We start from the raw sequence: 22303 nt of genomic DNA on the forward strand, positions 1-22303 counted from the left end.
TTCCCTAAAGAAACAGCGAGGGGAGGTTGAGCTAGACAGGCAGACTCTCCTGAGTGTGTGTGTGTGTGTGTGTGTGTGTGTGTGTGTGTGTGTGTGTGTGTGATGCATGCGTACAGTAAGAATGGATGCATGCTTGCACCTGACAGTCATGCCAAGAACCTCAGCTCCTTTCCAGCTTCCTTTGCATCTAACATACAAGCTTGCTCAGGTGTGAAATACTGTTTGTGCTGTCTAATGAATACCAATCTGTTACAATTCCTTTCCCTAAGAACCTTTTCTGCCCATCCCTTCCAACCCCTTCCAGCCATTAACACCATTTCTGAATAATTATTTTGACACCATCGCCGCTGAGCACTTGCTTTGTATGCTGAAGGTCCCGCATTCAGTCCCTGGCATCTTTATTGAAAGGCTCTCTGGCAGCAGGGCAGGTAAAGACTTCAGCCTGAGACCTTGGAAAGTTGCTTCCAGTCAAATTTGATGTTATTGGGCCAGGTGGACCAATGGTCTGGCAACTTTATATGACATCTGTTCTTAGCAAGAATAAATATGCTTACAGTAAGCAAATATTACAGCCAAGCAAATATGCTCACAGTAATAATTGGGGGGGGGGCATGAAAGTACACATGCTTTGGATGTGCATACAAGTGACAATGGCTGCTTTCGGATATAGCAGCCCAGTTCATATGTAATGCCAAACCGGAGTTACACGGGGCAGAGGTTGTAACTCCATTACATCTGAACTTGTGAAACAGCGGTTTTTGCGGAAAAGTGGCTTCCGGTCTTGCCTTGCCAAACTCCAGATTGAACCTTTGTTTCGCACAAAGGTTCGCCGCCAAGGACGGAGGTTTGGCCGCTGAAGCGTTACGTCCGATGTTGGGCACTGCCGTTAATTGTGGTTTCACACTGATTTTCGAACCCTGATCATGTAGGTGGTGGCACAGACTCACCCAGGGATGTGGCTGCTCTATGCCAGCAGTCTATCCTTACCTGTGCCCCGAAATGGCCACCCCACTGTCCTGGGGGTCACTGGAAACCTGGGGCTCCCCTCTTCCATGAATGCTCACACCTGCAGATCTGCATAGGGTGCAGCACGAGAATGAACCTGGGAATTCCGAATGGGTTTAAAGACCATTCCAGTGTCTTCCCTGTCAGAGTACGCAGCCAGGCTATGGGACATGGAGCATCAAAATCTCCTTTGGGTGCATGCAAGGCTTCACAGGGAAGGGTTGTTTTTGTTGGCCATGGAGCTTGCTGGGATCAGCAGTCGAGCTGCCGGGGGGGGGGGGGCGCTCCCCTCTCCTGGAACTGGAGGTTGGTAGGCTGTGATTTGACGAATGTCTGCAGTGCGATTCACAGTTTCAAATCGAAACCACGGGTTCACCAACCTCCGGTTTCATGTTATGTATGAACCAGGCCAGCATGAAATGTTGATGAACGAGTTGACGAACCTGAGGTTAATTAGTGAACCCATGAATTGTCCCACAGACGATAGCCCAACCACGGTCTGGCAACCTCCAGTTTCTGGGCAGAGGAGCCCCTCACTTTGCCACTGAAGCCAAATCCCAGCGAGCCGCGGACCACTTGCATTGCAGTCTTTGCACCTTTGCTGGAATGGCTCAGAAATTGTGACAAGTTATAAAAAGCCAAAGCACAGTCCCTCTGCTGCCTTCCCAAATGAACAGATTGCCCCCTTGACTTAAGAGTTTGAACCTGTAGCTAATGCTTTGGGGAATGAATGCTGCCCTGAGGATCCAGAGCCCCAATTACAAGCAATAATCCAGGGCACACAGCAGACAGCAGCAGACAGCCCCTGTCAGTTCCATTCATGGCGTCATCTTTCAGGAGGGCGAGATTCTATTACAAGAACCTGCAGCACAAACCTGCTTTGATAACTGATGAGGTAGGAACATAACGTGGATGAATGAAGCCAGCCTTTGTTGTTGCCACAGAAAAGTTCTACTGCTATTAAAAAGCAGGGTGCGCGCTCTCTCTCTCTCTCTCTCTCTCTCTTGCCCTGCAATATATTTTTAAAGATGAAAACAATTCTAGCTATTGATCTGCCTCCCCTGATGCTACATTTCTAGTTCATTTCCAAAGCTTACGGCAACTTTGCAAACAACAATAACTGAGAAAAAGAATTTTGAAGCATTCAGCTGAAAAAGTCACTAAGTCATGCATTTTTGCCACTTAGTAATCACTGCAGGTAACAAGGCTCCCCAAGTCCGTCTGCTACGGAGTTAGGGAAGGTGCAAAAGTCCTTCCCTTTATTTCATCCAATAGCCAGAGGTGTTGCTGAAGCCCCTGGAGCTTGTTGGCTAGCCGAACAATATTTCTTTTAATCACCTTGAGAGTCATAAGAGAACAACCTCTGGATCTTGACCAAAACAAGCCCTCAGAAATCCATAGACACTCTGTTACGTTTGGCATTTCCGACTCTCCTGCCTCTTCCCTTGGTTCTGACATTTGTACTAAGCACGGTCAGGCTTTTCCAAGAGTCCAATTTATTTCAGGACGACATGTTCCCCCCGTTTCTCTGAGCCTTCCCTGGTGGTCTCATTTGTAGAGTGCTGGCACACAAACAAGGATTGGAGACGTGGTCCTCAAATGCCACAGCATCACGGACTCCAGACAAATGTCTCCTAGCATCTCACTGGCTTCTCTCATGTTCATTATCATTTATCCTTTTCCTCTGTCAACTATTCAGCAAGGATCCATTTAAGTTAATTTGCATTTCATTCACTTCATATCAGCTGGGATACTTGGGGTATAATTACTCTTGTCTTGTCACTGTGCAAAAGGCATGAGCTTCTCGAGTAATTTCTTTTTACAAGATTTTATGACTTCTAGCAACAGAAGCCACTGGAAAAAGACCTGGCAAGGGATTGTTTGTCTTACCACCCCCGCTTCACTTTTCAGTTTGTGACGTATATGAATAAGCACAAAAAGAAAGAAAAAGAATGCCTTGCTTGAAACAAGCGCGATATGGAGCCGTGAAGTCCTTTGTGGCATCTTCCTTTTTTCACCTCCTACAGTCTTTGGACCGTGGCTCAGCAATATTATTTATTTATTTATTTATTTTTACATTTTTCTATCCCGCTCTTCCATGCTGGCTCTATCACGCTACTGGCACACAGAGCTTCTCAAGTGCAAGCTCTGGCAGAAAGTTGCTGCCAGCCAGGCAGTAAAGACAATACTAAGTTAGATGGGCCAATGGTCTTGTCAAGGTTTGACTACAGAATGTTGCAAATGCTAACTTTTGCTTTCACAGAGCAGGTGACAAACCAAACACACATTAGCACCCCAAAGCCAACCGGTGGCGGGTGTGTGTGTGGAGTATTTAGTTATTGTTTGGTAATGTCTCACCTGCACCAGTTTAATGGGCAGAAGATCTATTTTCTTGCCACTTATACTGATGGTTAATCTGCATTTTTATTGGATGCCAAAGCTCACCTGGCATCAGCACCACACTCTCTCATTTCAATGGGACTTGTGAAGCATGAATGTCTGGGTCCTGAATTCTTTTCCTACATTCATTCTGTGCAGAATGAATTCCTTGTGCCTAAATTTTGGAATAAGGGCACCTCCTATTTCAATGCACCCTACTCTTGCCTATTTCTCCTACTATAGGGAAGAGAGCCCCCCCACACACACACCCAGCTAACTTGTATTTTATTATTTATTTATTTTACATTTTCTATCCCACTCTTTTTCCAAGGAGCCCAAAGCAGTGTACTACATACTTCGGTTTCTCCTCACAACAACCCTGTGAAGTAGGTCAGGCTGAGAGAGAAGTGACTGAATGGGGATTTGAACTCAGGTCTCCCCGGTCCTAGTCCAGCGCTCTAACCACTACACCATGCTGGCTTTCACAGAGGTATAGAGATAACCAGCAATCAGGGAGATCCCCTGTGGGGGAATCAGGTGGGTGAGGGCTCAAAGCCATGGGTGCCCTCCATGAGAGCCCAGCTATGGGGCTGGCAAACCCAAGCGGCCCCGACCAGACCTGGCCCCGCTGGGAGAATAGCAAGAAAAATGCTGGAGAGCAGTGGCATCCCGTAGGACATTGGAGGTGTCTCACGACATCCTGGGGAGATCTCATGAGATTTCAGTCCACTCTGCTTGTCAGGGGCTATTTAGAGGCCAACCTGCCGATGATGAGGGGCCAGATCCCGAGGAGAGCTCACCCTGGCAGGAGCTCTGTGACTCGGGAGAGCAATGCCCAGGGCAGCATCAGTCTCCAGAGGGTGTTGTGAGGAGAAGGGGGGATAGGAGTGCCCCTCTCTCTCAGAGCACCCCTCTCTCTGAGGCCAAGCTGAGCCATTCCAGATCCTGACAACCCTCACATGAAAGCTACCCCGGGGGAGCATGACACACCCCTCGAAATGAGGAAAAGATTAAAAGGTTCTGGTACGTGAAGACAAGTGAACCTGTAGGGGTAAGAGGCAGCTTAACAGGAAAGCTCCAGAAGCCCCCTCATTTAAAATTAAAAATGGTTTCTTCTTCCTGGAATAAAAGGCTCTGCTCCAGGATCAGGACGTCCCGACATCACCCCAAATCAACATATATGGAGATTCAAGCAATACAGATTGACAGGCGCTTGGGTGTTTGGGCCATTCTGGTTGGGGATGTGGGAGTCCAACAGCAGCTGGTGCTCTGAGCTGCCTTGTGCCTGGGCGAAGGCATGCCTTCCTCACTGCTGAGGCAATCGACACGGGCACACATTTTAAAGAGAGCAAGGTACTGAAAAGAGCAGCGGCCTTCTCTGGCAGGTAAGGCAACCCAACACCCGATGGCAATGTAGCCATAGTCCTGAGGGTCAAGAGTCAAGCCTGCAGCACAGAGCTGGCTTCAGGTTCTGGCATGTGGGGGGGGGAGGGACTCAGCAGGTGACCGCCATGCCCCTCCATGTGGGAGTAGCATCCATTGGACGAGGGGGTGCAACTGTCCCTGGGCCAGGAGGGTCAAGGGGCCCATAAGGGCCGCCCCGCCTGCCCCATGCCACTGCCCCTCCCACCACCATTTCCCACCTCAGTGGGGCCCGGGCTTCTCCGCTCCGCCCCCTGCCGTGATGTCACGCGACACTCTCCCTACTCAAACTGTGCAGGTGTGAGAGAAGCCGGCACGTGGGCCAGGGGCTGGGGAGAAGCCCACTTGCCAAGAAGTCCACCAGCCTGCCAGCCCACTGAGAAACCTGCCTGTCTGCCGAGAAGCCCACCTGCCAGCCGTCACCACGGGTAAATAGAGGGGGGAGCATGGCAGGGTGGGACTTAGAAGTAGGGGACCATCCAAAACAACTTTGTCCCCAGGCCGCCAGGAGCCTCCTTATGTGACTGCACCTCCACCTACCTGGTAGGTCCCCCATTGCCTGGGTGGGTCCCCACCTTCACTCCCCCCTCCAGTCACTTCCCCCTCCCCCAGCATGCCCCTTGCCCCTCCCCCTCACTTTAAAAAACAGAGAGGTGGGCCGGCATGCAAGGAAGAGAAAGAGGCAGCCTGGCTTGGCTGCTCACCTTGCTTGCGCCTGAGGGCAGCATGATTGCCACCAGCGTTGTGCTGCCCCAGCTTTACAAGGGAAGTGTGGCAATGATGGGCAGTCACCGTGCATGCAGGGAGCTGGCAAGCAAGCAGCCTCTCTTTCTCCTTCCGAGAGCTGGAAAGCAGGGGAAGGAGTGCCACGCAATGATGCAAGCTCCACTTGCGTAGGAAGCTGCCTTCTACTGAGTCAGAGCACTGGTCCATCTAGCTCAGTCTTGTCTACACAGATTGGCCGCCTCTCCTCCCAGCCCTACCTGGAGATGCTGCCAGGCCCTGAACCTGGGGCCTTCAGCATGCTAAGCAGATGCTCCACCACTGAGTTATGGCCCCATCCCCGAAGGGGATTATCTTACAGCAGTGTCCACTCATCCAAATGCAAACCAGGGTGGGCCCTGCTTAGACAAAGAGGGCCATTCATGCTCACTGCCACAAGACCCACTCTCCTTCCTAAAGCAGGGGAGGGGCTGACCTAGTGGGTGGATGCCAGCAGCGAGTTGGGCCCAATCCTCCACAGGAGGTCTCCAGTGGGAGTAGGGCATGGAGGCGGTGGGCCCTCTGCCACTGAACTGGTCAGGAGAGAGGCCAGCCTGTGCATCAGCACCACTTCACTATCTGTCTTCATAGTAGTAGAATAGTTATATATTTTTATCCAAAAACGCCCCTGAGCCATTTACATAGCAAAGAGATCGAGGATGATTCCTTGTCTCAAAAAGGGCTCACAATCTTTAAATGCACAGAATAAAGGGCAAAGGAGGCACCAGCAACAACCGCTGGCGAGATGCTGTGCTGCTGATGTCGCAGGGAGAGACAGTGGATCTCTCCTTGCTACACAGAAGGAGACCCATCACTTGCCAGGCATCTCCTCGTGCAGTGAGCAGGGCTAGGGACACAGGAGAGAGCGGCAGGAAGGGCTGCCGGGTGAGCCAGGAAGAACCCACCGGGCAGAAGGGCTCACAGGATTCTCTCTACGAAATCTTCCAGCTCAGGCTTGTCCACTGGTCTGAGCAACCAGAAGGCTCGGAGGCTGCCGGGCCAGGGCAGCTGAGACCAGGCTTGGCTGCCCGTGGGAACCACTCAGAGCCGCATGGCTCCTGGCGGTGCCTTGGCAGCAGACCCGGCGAAGAAGTTGGGCTGTGAAACGAGGTGAAGGGGGAGTGAGCACTGCCTTAGCCCTGTTGAACTGACCGCGTGTCAGTGCCGGTGCTGAAACCCTGAGGAGTGCCCCGCCTGTCGCTTTGGGGATCCCCACCATGCACTGTGCATTTGCACGGTGCATTGTGGGATTTCCAGGGACTGGGGTGATGCATCCCGACCCCTGCAGCTCTGCGCTGCCCGTGGCAGCCACGGACTGTCTGGGCACGTGACTGGTGCACCCAGCAACTCCAGGTGGATTGTCTGCGGGGAAGGTGAGCTTCTGTAGCCCTCTCATTCGATCCTGTACCTGCTGCCTACTCACCCATTGCTGCTCTCCCTAGCAGTGAGATGTCTCTATGCAAAGGCCAAACAAAGGCCAGGCATGCAGAGGGTGTCAGACAACAGAATCAGGTAATTGGTAGTGGGAGGCTGGTGAATGGAGAGAAAATAGACCCGCTTCCAAAAGACAACTTTCTCTGACAGAAGGGAAAGGCCTTGCTTAAAAAAATAAAAAAATTACCTGACTTGTTTACTCCAACACTTGCGAATGAGAAAAGGAGACAGATGACAGAATAAGAAACACTCTTCCCAGGAGATACAGAGAAGCACAAGGAAAGAGACCTCGCACAGGCAAAAACAAGGCAGGAAATCTTTTGGAAAGTCAAAAGCTTGTTAGAGATACTCAAGAAACCACACCGGCTCAGAGGATGCCGCACAAAATTCGAACACAAAGTTTAGTAGTTAGTGGGAAACTTCCCTGATGTTCTCCCCTATGTTCTCTAGCTTGCACTTTCAGAAATGTACGTGCAATCTGTGTGAAAAAAGGATAGCATTTCAGTGCATTCCAAAGTATGCCCACTCAGTCCCATCTTGTGATTTTTCTGATCTGTGACTGTAATAAAGATTACTACTACTACTACTACGCAGTCTCATTAAGTTCAAGGACAGATTCCCAGACATGAGCACCCCAGACAGAAGCTTAATTCTCTTTCATGCCAGTATTAGACACAGATTTGCATCAAGCTCACTGAAGAGCCCTGGATAAAGAATGGGTCACTCTTTCTCATTCTGAATTTCATTGCATGATAGCAAGCCACCCTTCTCCCTGAAATACAAATGCTCAGCAGATTTCAATAGAGAGTCACCTTCAAAGAGGTGCACTCTGGGGTGGTACAAGTCCTATTCTTATGTTCCCCCACAGATTTAGTGGGCACATTAGGGTGGGGATTCTCAAGGATGGGTTCTCAGAAGGCCATTGTAGTGGGCAATGATGGGAATTGCAGCCCAAAGACTTTTGGGGACCCACAATTGAAAACCAGTTGGGGGTAAGCAAAACTGCACCAGCCAACTGTGCCCACCTGGCTGTGCCCCCAGTAGCTGCATGGGACAGGGCTGACCAGTGCAGTCCTACTTCCACTTCATGCACCCACTGAATGGAGGGGAAAGGACCTGCTGCCACTGGGAGGTTGCTGGTGTTTGATTCACGATGTATTGGCAGGTTGGCTCCAGGTGCCTTCAAAGAGTGTTGTTGCCTAGTCTCCGAGAGCATGAACAGGCATGCTCTGCAACTTGTAACTCACACATCACAGCAGGAGAGTCAGTGTTTGTCCACTGGCAAAACTATAAAATGCTGGCAGTGTCTACTTCATGCTGTAAAAGTCTGGAAGTGATTTAAAATTCTGGCAAGGGCTGGTGAACAGCGGGGAGTTACAGAAATCCAGCCTGGATGACATGGAGACATTGATCGGGGCTGAACATTTTACAGAGGAGAATCTTTTCCATCCCAGAAGTGATTCTGAGACAAAGACAAGATGTCATTTCTCCTAAGCAATGGCCTTCTTCCACTTGTGACCTTGCTTGATCAGGTTCTGATTCAATGGCTGGAGCTCTCCCTTACTCACCCAAAGGGAAGACAAGAAGCTGAAGTATCCAAATGTTACAAGGAAACATGGGAAAGGATGGTGCCTACAAACCAGGGCTGCTCAACGTTGGCCCTCCTGCAGATGTTGGCAGACAACTCTCATAATTCCTGGCTATGGGCCACTGTGCTGGGGATTATGGGAATTGAAGTTCCAAAAACTGCTGAGGGGCCAAAGTTGAGCAGGCCTGCTCTGACCAATATCAAAGCATATGCAGATGATGCTGGTCCCTTGGCTTTGGTCAGGTTCCCAGCCAGGGAGTCGGCATCGCTGGCAAGCCCAGCACAGTGTTCCAGTATTTAATTCCTGTAGCTGTCAAGTTCAATGGCCAATCTAGATGTTAAGACAAGTTGAGACAAGGGATGGGATTCCATGGTGAATCTGGCGACTCAATTGAGGCAATCATGTCTGACAGACCAAGTGTGTGGAGGGGGTGGTTTCTGAAAGGAATTTCTGGTACAATTTCAAAAGTAATCCAGATCAAGCAGCTCTCACATTTCTGTCTTCTTCAGGCCAATGATCAGGCCTCACCATGTCCATGCTGCTGGACAAAGATCTCTTACTACTTTCATGCCCTTTCATGAGTTAGCTTCAAGAGCTCAAAGGTCTGCAATGCACTATTAAAAATATTTCCTCAAGAACCTCAACTTTAGGATGTCTCTCTCCAAGATTCCCATTGCTCCTAAGTCTGCTACATTACCATCATGAAACGCACACTGAGGCTTACACAGCAGCAAATCCAACACCTGCACCAGACAGGTTCTTTTGTGTGGGAGCTACCTCACAAACCTGAGTGACGCGGCAGAGTCTGCACTGTCTTCTGTGATGTGAAATGGTTTTTGCAAAAGTTGGTGTCTCATTGCAGGAGTACACACTTCTTTGTAATTATCATGGATTGTCTCACTTCCTTGTCATTCTTTCCTTCCTGCTTAATTAACAGAATCTTTTTTTTTAAGGCACATTTTTAGCCATGGGGATATGGGTGCAAGAGTGTAAGTTCTTTTTTTATTTGTGTTGCATTAATTTCATAAGCCTTGTTAATTTCAGGTGATACTTCCTTTTAGCAGAGACAGCTCATAATCCTGTCTCAAGGTGCTCTCTTTTTCCATTTGCATACACTTTCTTACACAGTCAGAGCTGCGTGTCAGACTGCCATTAAGCACATAGAAACAGGGCCAGCAGAAGGGTGGCAACCCTCTTCTCGCTGAGGGCATGCAGCGCTTGGAAACTGTAAACCAGCTTGCTGGATCATGGCCATTAGTGCCACTTAAGGCTCAGTCTCCTTACCCTTGCAACAGTTATTGCTGTAAACCACCCAGAGACACAAGTTTGGGGTGGTGTACAAATGACTTGCTTAGCAAGGATGAGGTTGCCGGTTTGAATCCCCGCTAGTATGTTTCCCAGACTATGGGAAACACCTATATCGGGCGGCAGCGATATAGGAAGATGCTGAAAGGCATCATCTCATACTGCCTGGGAGATGGCGATGGTAAACCCCTCCTGTATTCTAGACAACCACAGGGCTCTGTGGGCGCCAGGAGCTGACACCGACTCGAGGGCACACTTTACTTTTCTTTACTTTACAAATAGAATGAATGAATGAATGGACCCTTTCTCACGATTGGTGAGAAGGGGCTACAGGGTCAGTGGGGAGGAAGCCTTAAAAAGCTTACCTCCCCTCCGATGATCCTCATTGAGAGTCTAGGCACGGAGATCACAGGCCCAGAAGTGCAGCTGCCTTCTCAGGCAGCAAGGAGATCGGGGAACCCCGCGGGAGACGTCACCCCACTCCCGGAACCCGCTTCATGCACTGCATGAATGGGCAGTGTATTATGGGGGATCCTCCCTCCCCGAAGCTGGCCTGGAGCCCCGCAGTCTGGCAGACCATTACAAAAACAGGGTTAAGAGAGCGCTTGCTCTCTTAACCCCATTTAGGAGGGTGGCTGGTTTGGTGGGTTTGCTGCCCAGGCACTGCCGGGATCGGGCCTGATCTCAGAGGTTCTCATGTCCAGGCAGGACTAGGCTTGGCTTTTTTACACCGGTTCTGCTTGCAGGTGAGAACAGCACTGAATACTACTTACTTCTATGGCTGGTTCAAAATGCTCCTCCAATTTTACTTAGCAGGCAGAAATGCAGAGGGAGCATTTCGGTTATGGGTGGCGCCAAAATGAGGCCTTATAGGTGGCGATGGCCTTGCTCTGTTGATCATCACTTTTTACGCCCACAATTCCCTTCAGAAGGATGCAATGTAGGATCTTTCCAACCGGGCCTGTGGTGCTGTCCATGGTGCTGCAATCTGCCTTGCTCGGCCTTGCTGCCCTCAACATATGAACACAAGATGCTGCCTGTGAAGGGTGGCAACAGCACCAGAACTGTCAATCATTTCCTGAAGCCCAAGGAACTGCCCTCCAGGAGGGATTCCAAAGGGAGGGACTGTTTGAAAGGGGAAACTGTCAAAACAGATGTTCAGATGGGGTCTGCACTGGGACTAGAGGGGTTCCAGGGAGGGGCTGGGTAGGACAGGATCTGAGTCTATTGGTATGAGACCATCACACTATGGTTACCCTAGTCATATTATTCACCTACCTGCTCCAAATACATTGTGTAGAACTTTGGCCAATGGTTGAAGTCTGTGTGTCACAACCTTATATCATTAATTATATACACTTAGGCAAGCCTTGCTATTTTTGTTTTAAAAGCCCTGCCTTGAAGTCATTAAGCTTGTTGTACACAAATTACCTTGGTTTTGTGTTTTAGTTTAAAGTTCATTTTGTGTCAAGTGTTGCAGTGACCAGCCTCCCCCACCCTCTAAAGTGTTAACAGGAAGTGAACTTTTGTCTTGACTGACAGGCTGGTGAACTCCAGGGCTCCACGAATCAGTATACCAGGTGGGTGGGACAGAAGACTTGCAGGGGGAATTCTGGGAACAAGAAGGTGGAAGTCTGTGCTGGAAGCATGAGGGAAGGAAAGTGCTGAGTGAGAAGCATGTGTCTGCTCCAAGATGGTGACTGCAGATTCTTATAAGACAGGAGTGCAGGGGACTTGAGCTTACCAGGAATTTTGGTGAGTTTTCAAGGGAAGAGAAGCCAAGGCTAGTGGCTTCGAAAGTTTAGGGTAGGAGAAAGTGTTTTAGTAAGAACTTGCATTAGAATTTCTGTTTCTTTGTGTGTGTTGCTGTGCATACCTCAATATGTGCTCCACACCCCCTCCCCCTGTAACTGAGTAACTGAATTACCTACGTGCCACCTTAAATGATCTGGGCATTTCTGAAATACTCTGTAACCAAAAAGCCGGAACATAAGCCAAACTATTTTTGTAGCAATTTAATAAAGCATTTTCTTTTCTTTTCTAACAAGTCCCACAGAGTGCTTGATTTATTTGGGAAGGCTAGGATGGGCCCCTAGTGCAAATGGCCCCAGCAGGGCTGCTAAAGCCAGCTACCTTGTTGTCTCATCACGTGCAGAGATACACGTGGAAGGTATTGAATACTGATATTCACCCAATAGCAAGATAAAGAGAGAAATCTAGGCTGTGGCACTCCAGCCCAGGCTATCTAGTCTCTGATAAAGGAGGTGTCTGGTGGCAGCATTTTAATCTACCAAAGATCTAAAGTAAAAAAAGGTTTTAAAACGGAAGCCCACACAGGCAGCTCAGCAGGGATGACTCAGCAATCTGTCCCCTCACATGAGCTGCCTCTGAGACAAAGGCTTAAATCCATGACAAGTGTGTTGTACTTTCTTCTCATGTGGCCCTCACAGTATTCTCTCTAATTATTTTCATCTGTGTGCGGAATGAGTGTTGTTCTGGGTGGAAGTATCAAGGCAGTGTACGTTCATTCAGCCCTCCTGATTCAACCTGAGCCGGATCTAAAATTAACTGAGTGGACATGAAAAAACGTGTGAGTGTGTGCACACGCACATGCCTTAGAGGAAGCTCTGGGCCCTCAGCTACTCTGCTGGGATAATTCAGGGTAAAAACCTAGCCAGGAAGAGGTTGTTGGTGGCAGCGAAAGCAAGTTAAAGGGCAAGAGAGATAGGAACATATTACTTCATAAGAGAGGCCCAAATAGTTATGAGTGTGTTAACCTCACTAGTTTTAGTACAGACCCCCTCACGGGAAATGTCCAGGCTGGGAAGTGGGGTACCGTTCATGACATTGCATTATACCAAGTCAGACCCTCCTCAGCCTCAACTCCCCAGCTGCAACATCTGGATAAGAATACTTACTTAACCTGAAGAAGGTTGTGGAAAGGATTACATCCAAATAACACCTACGCAGCACCTTGCACACAAAGGCACACAATACTACTACTAAGCAGCATTATTATATGGAGACATTCAGTTTCTGGAATGCTTGAAGGGGGATAGATCAGGGAGAGAGCTCAACTTTGGCCCTCCTGCAGATGTTACAAATACAACAAATATTCATATTTAGTCCCCAAAGTGGGTTCCATAGGTATAAATAAATGAAAAAATGGCACCCTGTTCCCAAAGGGATCACAGTCTAAAAAAGAAACATAAGAGAGACACCAGCAACAGCCACTGGAGGGATGTTGTGCTGGGGATGGATAGGGCCAGCTGCTCTCCCCGTGAAGCAACTGCCACTGGAGGGATGCTGTGCTGGGGATGGATAGGGCCAGTTTGTTTGTTTGGTTTTTTGTTTGTTTGTTTGTTCGATTTCTATACCGCCCTTCCAAAAATGGCTCAGGGCAGTTTACACAGAGAAATAACACATAAAAAAGATGGCTCCCTGTCCCCAAAGAGCTCACAACCTAAAAAGAAACATAAGACAGACACCAGCAACAGTCACTGGATGTACACAAGGGGTTGCTCTCCCCCTGAAGCAACAGCCACTGGAGGGATGCTGTGCTGGAGTTGGATAGGGCCAGTTGCTCTCCTCCTGCTCAGTAAAAAGAATCACCACTTTAAAAAGGTGCCTCTTTGCTCCGTTAGCAGGGGACAACTGATGCTGGCCTAAAACTCCCATAATCATTGGCTATTGGCCACTGAGGCTGGGGAGGATGGGAGTTGTAGTCCAGGAACAGCTGGAGGGCCACAGCTGAGCAGCCCTAGGATAAGTGGGCCTGGGATAGGATCGGAGGGTCTGGTGCCTTCCACTCTTTGTACCTGCATGTTTGTAATGTCAGCATATGGACACAGTGATAACTGGTCAAGTGAGAGATATCACCCACGAGCATCATTATGATGGAATAAAACTAATATCCTTTTATATTACTTTCAGTGGAAGAATCCAACCCAACCCAACCCTTTCAGTGGAAGAATATCATCAGAGCTTTTTTAAAAAATAAGATATATAATAAATGAGGTTTTGTCTTTCATGCAAACAGTACATAAGCATGCAAGCTTTTGAGTTACATGGGACTCTTCTCTCTGAAAAAAAGGTTTTGTAATAGAAAATCATAGCACCAGAGGAATCTGGCTTTATGAAAGACATCTCATCACCTCTGTATGAACGGCTCTTTGGGACCAGGAGGGCAGCTGCCCAAATCACCATAATAAAAGAAGCCACTAGGTGGCAGCCTAGTGTAGCATGAGCGTCTCACACATTACAAAAGGAAAGAGAAAAGCAAAAGAGAAGATGGACACAGATGCCCAAAGGCTTTTGTTTTCAGCTCAGCTAATAAGCTTCTAATTTGAACATCTGCTGCTGAAAAATAGGAACATTAATAGGCTACCCCTTTGCAAAACAGGAATAATACAAGGCAAGAACATGAGAACAGCCCTGCTGGATCAGGCCCAAGGCCCATCTAGTCCAGCATCTTGTTTTGCACAGTGGCCCACCAGATGCCACTGGGGAGCCCACAACCAAGAGATGAAGGAATGTCCCCTCTCCTACTGCAACTGCCAATATAGAGGCATCTTGCCTCTGAGGCTGGAGGTGGCCTATCACCCTCTGACTAGTAGCCACTGATAGACTCTTCCTCCATGAATTTATCTAAGCCCTTCTTAAATCCATCCAGACTGGTGACTGTCACCACCTCTTGTGGCAGAGAATTCCATACGTCAGTTATGTGTTGTGTGAAAACGTACTTCCTTTTGTCTGTCCTGAATTTCTTGGCAATCAGTTTCATCAGATGACCCCTGGTTCTAGTGCTATGTGTTATGGAATAAAAAATGATCTCTCTCCATTCTCTCCACACCATGCATAATTTTATAGACCTCTATCATGTCTCCCCATAGTCTTTTTTTTCCCCAAACTAAAAAGCCTCAGGTGCTGTAGCTTTGCCTCCTAAGGAAGGAGCTTTAGGACACTGATCATCTTGGTTGCCCTCTTCTGCACCTTCTCCAGTTCTACAATGTCCTTTCTGAGGTATTGTGACCAGAACTGTACACAGTAGTGCAAATGTGGCTGCACTATAGATCTGTATAAGGGCATTATGATATTAGCATTTTTATTTTTAATTACCTTCCTAATGATCCCTAGCATGGAAATGGCCTTTTTCACAGTTGCTGCACATTGTGTTGACACTTCCAAAGAGCTACCCATCGTGACCCCAAGCTCTCTCTCTTGGTCAGTCATCGACAGCTCTGATCCCACCCACATGTGAAGTTGGGGTTTTTTGCCCCAATATGCAAAAATCACTTTACACTTGCTTACATTGAACCGCATTTGCCATTTTGTTGCCCACTCCCCGAGTTTGGAAAGATCCATTTGGAGCTCCTCACAATCTCTTTTGGTCTTCACTACCCTAAATTGTTTGGTGTCATCGGCAATTTTGGCCACCACACTGCTTACCCCATTTCTAGATCATTTACGAACAAGTTAAAGAGCCTCTACCTGACTCAGTTCTTTCACATCTGTCCCTGAGAAGTTCGGTTCAGGCACATGTATATGCTCAGAATCCTCTGCTGTGAAGACAGATGCTCTGAACTCATTTAGCTTCTATACAATCTCCATATCCTCCTTAACAATCCTGTTCACTCCCCTCATCATCTAATGGACCAACCGCCTTCCTGGCAGGTTTCCCGCTTCTGATGTATTTAAAGAAGTTTTTGCTATTCCCCTTGATGCTTTTAACTAAATATTCCTCAAACCCTCTTTTTGTCTCACCTATTGACACCCTGCATTTCTTTTTCCAGAGTTTGTGCTCCTTTCAGAGTTTGTGATCACCAGCAGCACAGCAATGTCCCCAAAACAAAAAAAATGCCCCAAAATTGTGGTGGTGGTGGTGGTGGTGGGATTTGGCCTTTTTTCCCTTGAAAAGGAGCCATTTAGAGGCTCCCAATCTCAAAATGGCAGCTGGGAATGACCTCCAAGGTCATGGGCACCACAAAAATTAACTCCTTAGTTGTCGATTTTTGTGCATATACAGACATGGGGTGCCAATTCTCTGACTGCAGATATGTGAAACTTAGGGTATGGAGTCTCTGATTAACAAGGTTCTCCTGTACATTCTAACTGGGGTTCTATTACTGTGATTTTAAATAAACTCCATGCATTCTGGAGCAAAGTGACTCTCTTGATTTTCCCTTTCAGTTTTCTTTTCACCATACTCCTCATTTTGGAGAGGTTTCCTCTTCTGAAGTGCAAAGTGTCTGTACAAGACTTCCTTGCTGATTTTCTCCTCGCATGTATGCTGAATTTTATCTCACTGTGGCCACTACCTAAAAGATGCTCTTCTGGACAGAGCTGGTGCTGAGCCCTGATGGTTCTATTCAAATGCCTGGAAAGATCTGAGTCACGTGGTTTGCATGTCAACCAGTATGACATCATTGAATCCTACATGGTGTGGTGGGAAACCCCAACTTATATCTGGTTCTGCAGCAACATATATAGAATATCCAACAGCTTCAATCTTTATCAAAACAAACAATAACTGAACGTAAATTAAATTTCACAAACCAGGCTGATTCTTGAAATATAAGAGCCATGGTGCACCATGACCTTTTACTCAGATTTAAAAAACAAACTACAAACTAGTACTGGGGAATGAACTCAATCCCTGTTTTCCAACTGCTCTGCTTACCTCTGCACCAACATCCCATAACATTATCTCCAGTCATGCAGCTCCACCACCCTCAGCCATCCCAAGGACTCCTGCTTCCTCGAGCAACTCCACCCATTCTGCTTCGCTGCCCCCTATTCCAGGAACTTCCTCCCAGAACAGCTCTGCGATGCCAACTCTCTTACTTCTTACAAACCCCTCTTCAAAACCCATTTATCCCGTGAAGACTCTGGCACAACCACTTAGTCCTGATCCAAACTGCAGGCCACTGCATCAGAATCCATCCCACTTGAAAAAAACTGCATTTCATCTATTTTTCATAAGAAGCTTCTTTACTCTAGCTGCCTGGGGAATCTTGTGATCCTAACCCTTACGTTCCAAGGCAAAAAATTGGTCAGCATCTGGTGCATTCGGTGATGCTATACGGGTGCAGCAACTCAGGGCAGTGCAAAGGCACTCATGGCAAGTTGGCTGTCAGTGAACCAGAGGCATGTGGGCAGAGTGGGAACACGGAAGAGCAGAATTGGTGGATGATGCAACATTACATCCAATCCAATCCAATCCAATCCTTACATCCAGCTGCAGGACAAGAGGGTGCACCCATATTCAAAGAACTAAAAACCCTTTCTTGCACCAAAGCAATCCTGCAACCTGAAAATTACTATAAAACATTGGACAACACCCAGAGTAATGCTGCACTTGCAGAAGAACGGCACACTCATTAGATGTGCTATGTCAGGGGCTTGTGCTCTCAACATGAGAGCTGGTCTGGTGGTATCCAGCATGACTTGTCCCTTTAGCTAAGCAGGGTCTGCCCTGGTTGCATATGAAAGAGAGACTTGATGTGTGAGCACTGTGAGATATTCCCCTCGAGGGATGGAGCCACTCTGGGAAGAGCATCTAGATTCCACGATCCCTCCCTGGGAGCATCTCCAAGATAGGGCTGAGAGAGATTCCTGCCTGCACCTTTGAGAAGCTGGTGCCAGTCTGTGAAGACGATACTGAGCTAGATAGACCAATGGTCTGACTCAGTATATGGCAGCTTCCTATGTTCCTATGTTGTTCCTATGATACAATCATTATGCTGAACCTAAGCAGGTGTGCTCAGTGCCTGGATGGGAGACCCATATATGCTCACTTTGGGAATGGGGCCATAGCTCAGTGGCAGCACATCTGCTGCTTGTGTGCAGAAGGTCCCAGGTTAACTCCCTGACAGCATCTCCAAGGTAGGGATGAGAGAGACTCCCGCCTGGAAGTTTGGAGAGCCACTGCCAGTCCGTGCAGACAATACTGAACTAGATGGACCATTGATCTGGCTTGGTGTAAGGTAGCTTCCTATGTCCCTATATTTTGTCTCCAGGCATGTCTGGGAAAGTCTCCTGCTTGAATCCTGGGAGCAGCCACTGCCAATCAATACAGACAATACTGAGTTAGATGCCCCAAAGGTCTGTCTCCCACCTGCTCAAGCATCCCCAGAACCTCACACAGCAATGCTGCTTTGAATACAAACCTAGTGCAATTTTGTTCATGGTGCAGAGTTTGTCGAGATGATGGCCACAAGCACCAAGGTCCATGACAAACAACACTAAAAAGAGAATGTGGTTTTGCTGGCATCAGTATACTCCCTGGTGTTTCAACGAGCTTCTGCTCTCTGCCATAGAATCAGGGGATTCAAAGGTCACCCTCAGGATGTACTCTTTTCAAGGGAAGCCTCTTCTTTCCTGATCCAGGTCCTGCCCATTGTGACACCAAGCCCAGTAATAGGACACCAGACTACATTGCATAGATCTGCTCCATACAAACCATTTGTCCCTCTCCATTAACACATAGAACCTGCACAGAGCAGTCTTAAGCCTGTCCAATCAGAAGTAAGTCCCACGGAGCTCAATGGGGCCTCAATGGGGCTTACTCCCTAGCAAGTGTGATTAGGATTGCAGCCCAAACGCCTCTGCTTAAAATAAAGATCCTCCATTACAGTATATCACTTACCCATAAGGCAGTCTTCTGAGAACATAATACGCTGTATACGAATGCTGATACATCTGCAGAATGAATTAAAATGAGAAAAGAAGGATTAGTATTGTTAAGTGTAAAGGAGTCTCTTCTCACTACAAACCTAGAATGGGGGGGAGGGGAATCTGTGTGCAGACATTTGTTTTGAATGTAATTGCAAGAGAAACAATCTACAAACCAATTTTGTGCTGTCATACAGAATAAGAGTGAATTAGTAGTACTCCTTGCACACTGTTGTGTATTCTTTCCATCTCACACCTTATTAGACCATTTGGTAATCCTGTACTTCCAGATGCTCTGTGTCATTGCTATGGATACCAGGTCTTTGATTGTACGAGGGGCAAAAGCTCCCAGCAAGAGCTAAATCTGGAGCAGCCACTAATGAGGACACCTTGGTCTCTCCGAGACAGGGTGCACAGCAATAACTAGACACAACAGGGGCATAGTCCCTCATCCTGTTCTGTTCCATATTAAATGTATCCAGGCGTTACATTTGCTAGCAGTGGAGAAAAAGCCACAATGTCCCTTTTCTTTATTGACTCTAGCTTTCCACTCCTGAGGTTTGATCATGCTGTTTGTTGTCAGGAACACTAATTTAGAGCAAGTCAAAAGAGCATATACTGTATCCATGACTCCAGGTCAAACTCTGAAAGTCCTTCAAGAATCAAATTAAAATTAGGATCCGCAAGAACGTAAAGGACCATACCAACAATGCTGCTAGTTCTCATTGACGTCTTCTGAAAGGGCAGCCTTCAAAAAAGGCTATTAGGGGGTTGGTCTTAACCATGTCCAGAGAGTCCCCATTCCATTCAAAATGACTAGGCCATGGGAATTCTCACTTTTGTTCGATGGTTGTTTACTCTAATGGCATAGCTATATCACAGGTAGGTTGAATAGCCTTTTCCCAGGAAACCCTAGGAACTGTAGTTCTGTACTGGAGAACTAGAGATATTTAACAAAGAATTATCAGCATCCTCACAACTACAAATCCCAGGACTCTTTGGGAGAAGCCATGACAATTCAAGTAATATGAAATGCATATATATATTTTAAAAGTGGTATGGTATCACCCCAAAGAAAAAGAAGCCGTGATAGAAGCATAGGACTAGGTAGCATTTTCAACGGTTGTCTTGCCCAACCACACGAGTTAATTCAGAAACCTCCAAACCAAAGTACCCCACTCTAAATTCTGCCCCTCTCAGGATACCCTATATCAACTTTGTACATCGTATCTGAAAATAAAACTCATGGGCGCACCTTGGGGAAATGGCAAGCCCTATCTCACGATCCATGAGAAGGGCTCAGAGAGGCGAGGGGAGGAAGCCTTGAAAAGCTGACCTCCCCTGCAGAGCATTCTCTTCTTCTTGCTGGGCAACTGGATCGGCCACCCAGACGACTGCTGGCTTCTGCCAGTAGCTCCGAGGGTTGGGGTGCCAGGACGCATCACCCCACCCCCTGGAACGGTCATAATGCACCGCACGAGTGCGCAGTGCATTATGAGGATCCCCCCTCCCCGAAGCCAGCTGGGAACCCTGCAGTCTACCGGCCCCAGTTGGGGCTGGCGGGCGATCAGTACAACGGGGTCAGGAGAGCCCTCACTCTCCTAACCCTGTTTAAGAGGGTGGCTCCAGAGACGGATTTGATGCTGAGGTGCTACCAGGATCGGGCACGATCCCAGTGGTACACATGCGCAGGCAAAACCGGGCTGGACTTCCTCAGCCTGGTTTTGCCTGCACACGTGGATCGCTTCGGAATGGTAATGCTTGAGCCATAAGCATGAAAAGAGTGAGCAAAGCAACGTGGATGAAAGCAGCTCCAGAAATTCTCTCCAGCAAAGATTCATGTCTTTTCCAGACATGAGTACAGATCTTTGGACATACAAAGGACTCCTGGAAGTGAAATACTCACAAACGTCTATCAATACACACATAAATGACAGAATGTATTACTCCATTCTCTTGAAAGAGCTGATCTGATATCCTTTTGATATGGAAATTTAGAGGTAATTATTTCAGTCAAAAGGAAAACAGCTTAAGACACTTCTTCATACGTATCAGGTTTGAGAAAGAGAGCTCCCCTTCACAGTTTGTTCCCAAAATGGCAAGATACATTCTAAATGCAATGTTAACACTTGGAAAATGTGTCACCAAACTGTACGCCCTGTACCATCTTTGGAATTTGTCGTCCGCCTCCTTCCCTCTCTTCCTCTTCTGGGCTGGGGCTTTGCACACTGGAAAGCCCACCACAAGGGAGGAGGAGGGGAGGAGAGTGGCAGCAGGGGATGAAGGAAGCAACTCACGGCTTCTGCTGTGGCGCATGGCGGGGGTGGGGGGAGAGAGAAATACCAGCAATGGCAGAGGTGCACCTAGGTAGTTTTGGAGCATGGACCTAAAGGCCTTTGGAGGGGCCCCTGCCCATTGCAAGTTCATCATCCCCACACACACCCTCATGACAAATACAATATTTTTAACACATGGGTTCCTGAGGACACAAACAGCAAGAGAAGTCACAAGAACATAAGAATATAAAACAGGTATATTGAGGTAAATATGCATTAGCAGAAACATTTCAGCACATGGCTTAACATATCCCCATCCCACATTTTTCTTTCCACTCTCCACTCTGTCTCTAAAGCACCTGGCACAGGTCATAATCACATTTGGCCTCCTCTCCTGGCGCAGTGCAGGCCAGCAATGACCACACTACCCGGGATAGACTAAAAAGGATTTGGGGGGCCCCAGAGGGTGTGGAGGCCCTGGACTTCAGCCCCGAAGTCCAGGGGAAAGAGTGTCACAGTGGCAGTGGGCAGAAGGAAGCTGGCAAATAAGGAGACATGTCACCTCTTTGGTGCATGGCAGGGGAGGGAAATGCAGTGGCAGCCTGTCCCAGGGTTGCTGCATGCAGCTGGTCAAGTGAGCTCCACAGGCTGGATCCGGCCCATGGGCGGGCACTTTGACAGCCTGGTATTAGGGGACCAATACACAGCACACAATGCAAATATTCATCTCTAGTTCTATCTTGGGGGCCTATGATATGGGAGTGCTTAGGGCCCCTAAAGGCTTTAATCCAGCCTTGGTTCTGGCAATGACCTGCACACAGTCCTAGAGGGCTAGCATCCTCTTTCCCAGTCCTTCAGCCAGAAAGGAAAATGTGTTCAATTTCTCCTGTCTTGTTCTAGGAGAAAAGCCTTCTTTCTCCAACCTGACCTTCAGCATCTGTTCCTGAGAACAGACTCAGAAGTGGATTAACTGATTTTGAACAACAGGGAGGTAATTGCTTCCCTGTAAAAGGCTTCTGTGAAGGAGAGCTTAGAATGCGGTTCCTTTTTAGTGCTTGTGGCGTGCGGTCACGTCAGAGCCTGTGGTCATGGAAACACTCTTGCCTCTAATTGCCATGGCACATAGCCCTGGACATTTCTACAGTTGTTAGCAACACCACTGGACCATCTAAAGTGCAAGAACTATCATCAGAAATTGTCCACTTATGTACGGCCTAATTGGGCAAATAAAACAAAATCTGGCTCTAAATGCCACATCGTTCCAAGGCATCATTACAAGAAATATAGCTAAAGTGTGAGCACAAAGGTGCTGCAAAGAGTTATAATTAACTTCTGAGAATCTAAATTTGAGTTGATTGAGACCCCGTTGACTTTCAATGGCATGCTTGCCACTGCCTCTGTGACTGCTCTAAAATACTCCAGGTCAGCCAGCTCAGGGATTCTCAAACTTTGGTCCCC

The 22303-nt window shown here is 47.9% G+C and overlaps 1 protein-coding gene across 7 annotated transcripts in view; it reads right to left on the bottom strand.

Moving 5' to 3' along the window:
* DPP6 (dipeptidyl peptidase like 6) overlaps positions 1-22303 on the bottom strand; it is a 735952-nt gene that overhangs the window by 140107 nt on the left and 573542 nt on the right. For all 7 annotated transcript variants that reach the window (XM_053261856.1, XM_053261858.1, XM_053261855.1 and 4 more), the window contains exon 6: positions 18544-18596. In XM_053261856.1, coding sequence (XP_053117831.1) covers positions 18544-18596 — 53 coding nt within the window. The remainder of the gene's footprint in view (positions 1-18543; positions 18597-22303) is intronic.

This window comes from Hemicordylus capensis, chromosome 6 (genome assembly GCF_027244095.1).
Source record: "Hemicordylus capensis ecotype Gifberg chromosome 6, rHemCap1.1.pri, whole genome shotgun sequence".
Classification (NCBI taxonomy): Eukaryota; Metazoa; Chordata; class Lepidosauria; order Squamata; family Cordylidae; genus Hemicordylus; species Hemicordylus capensis.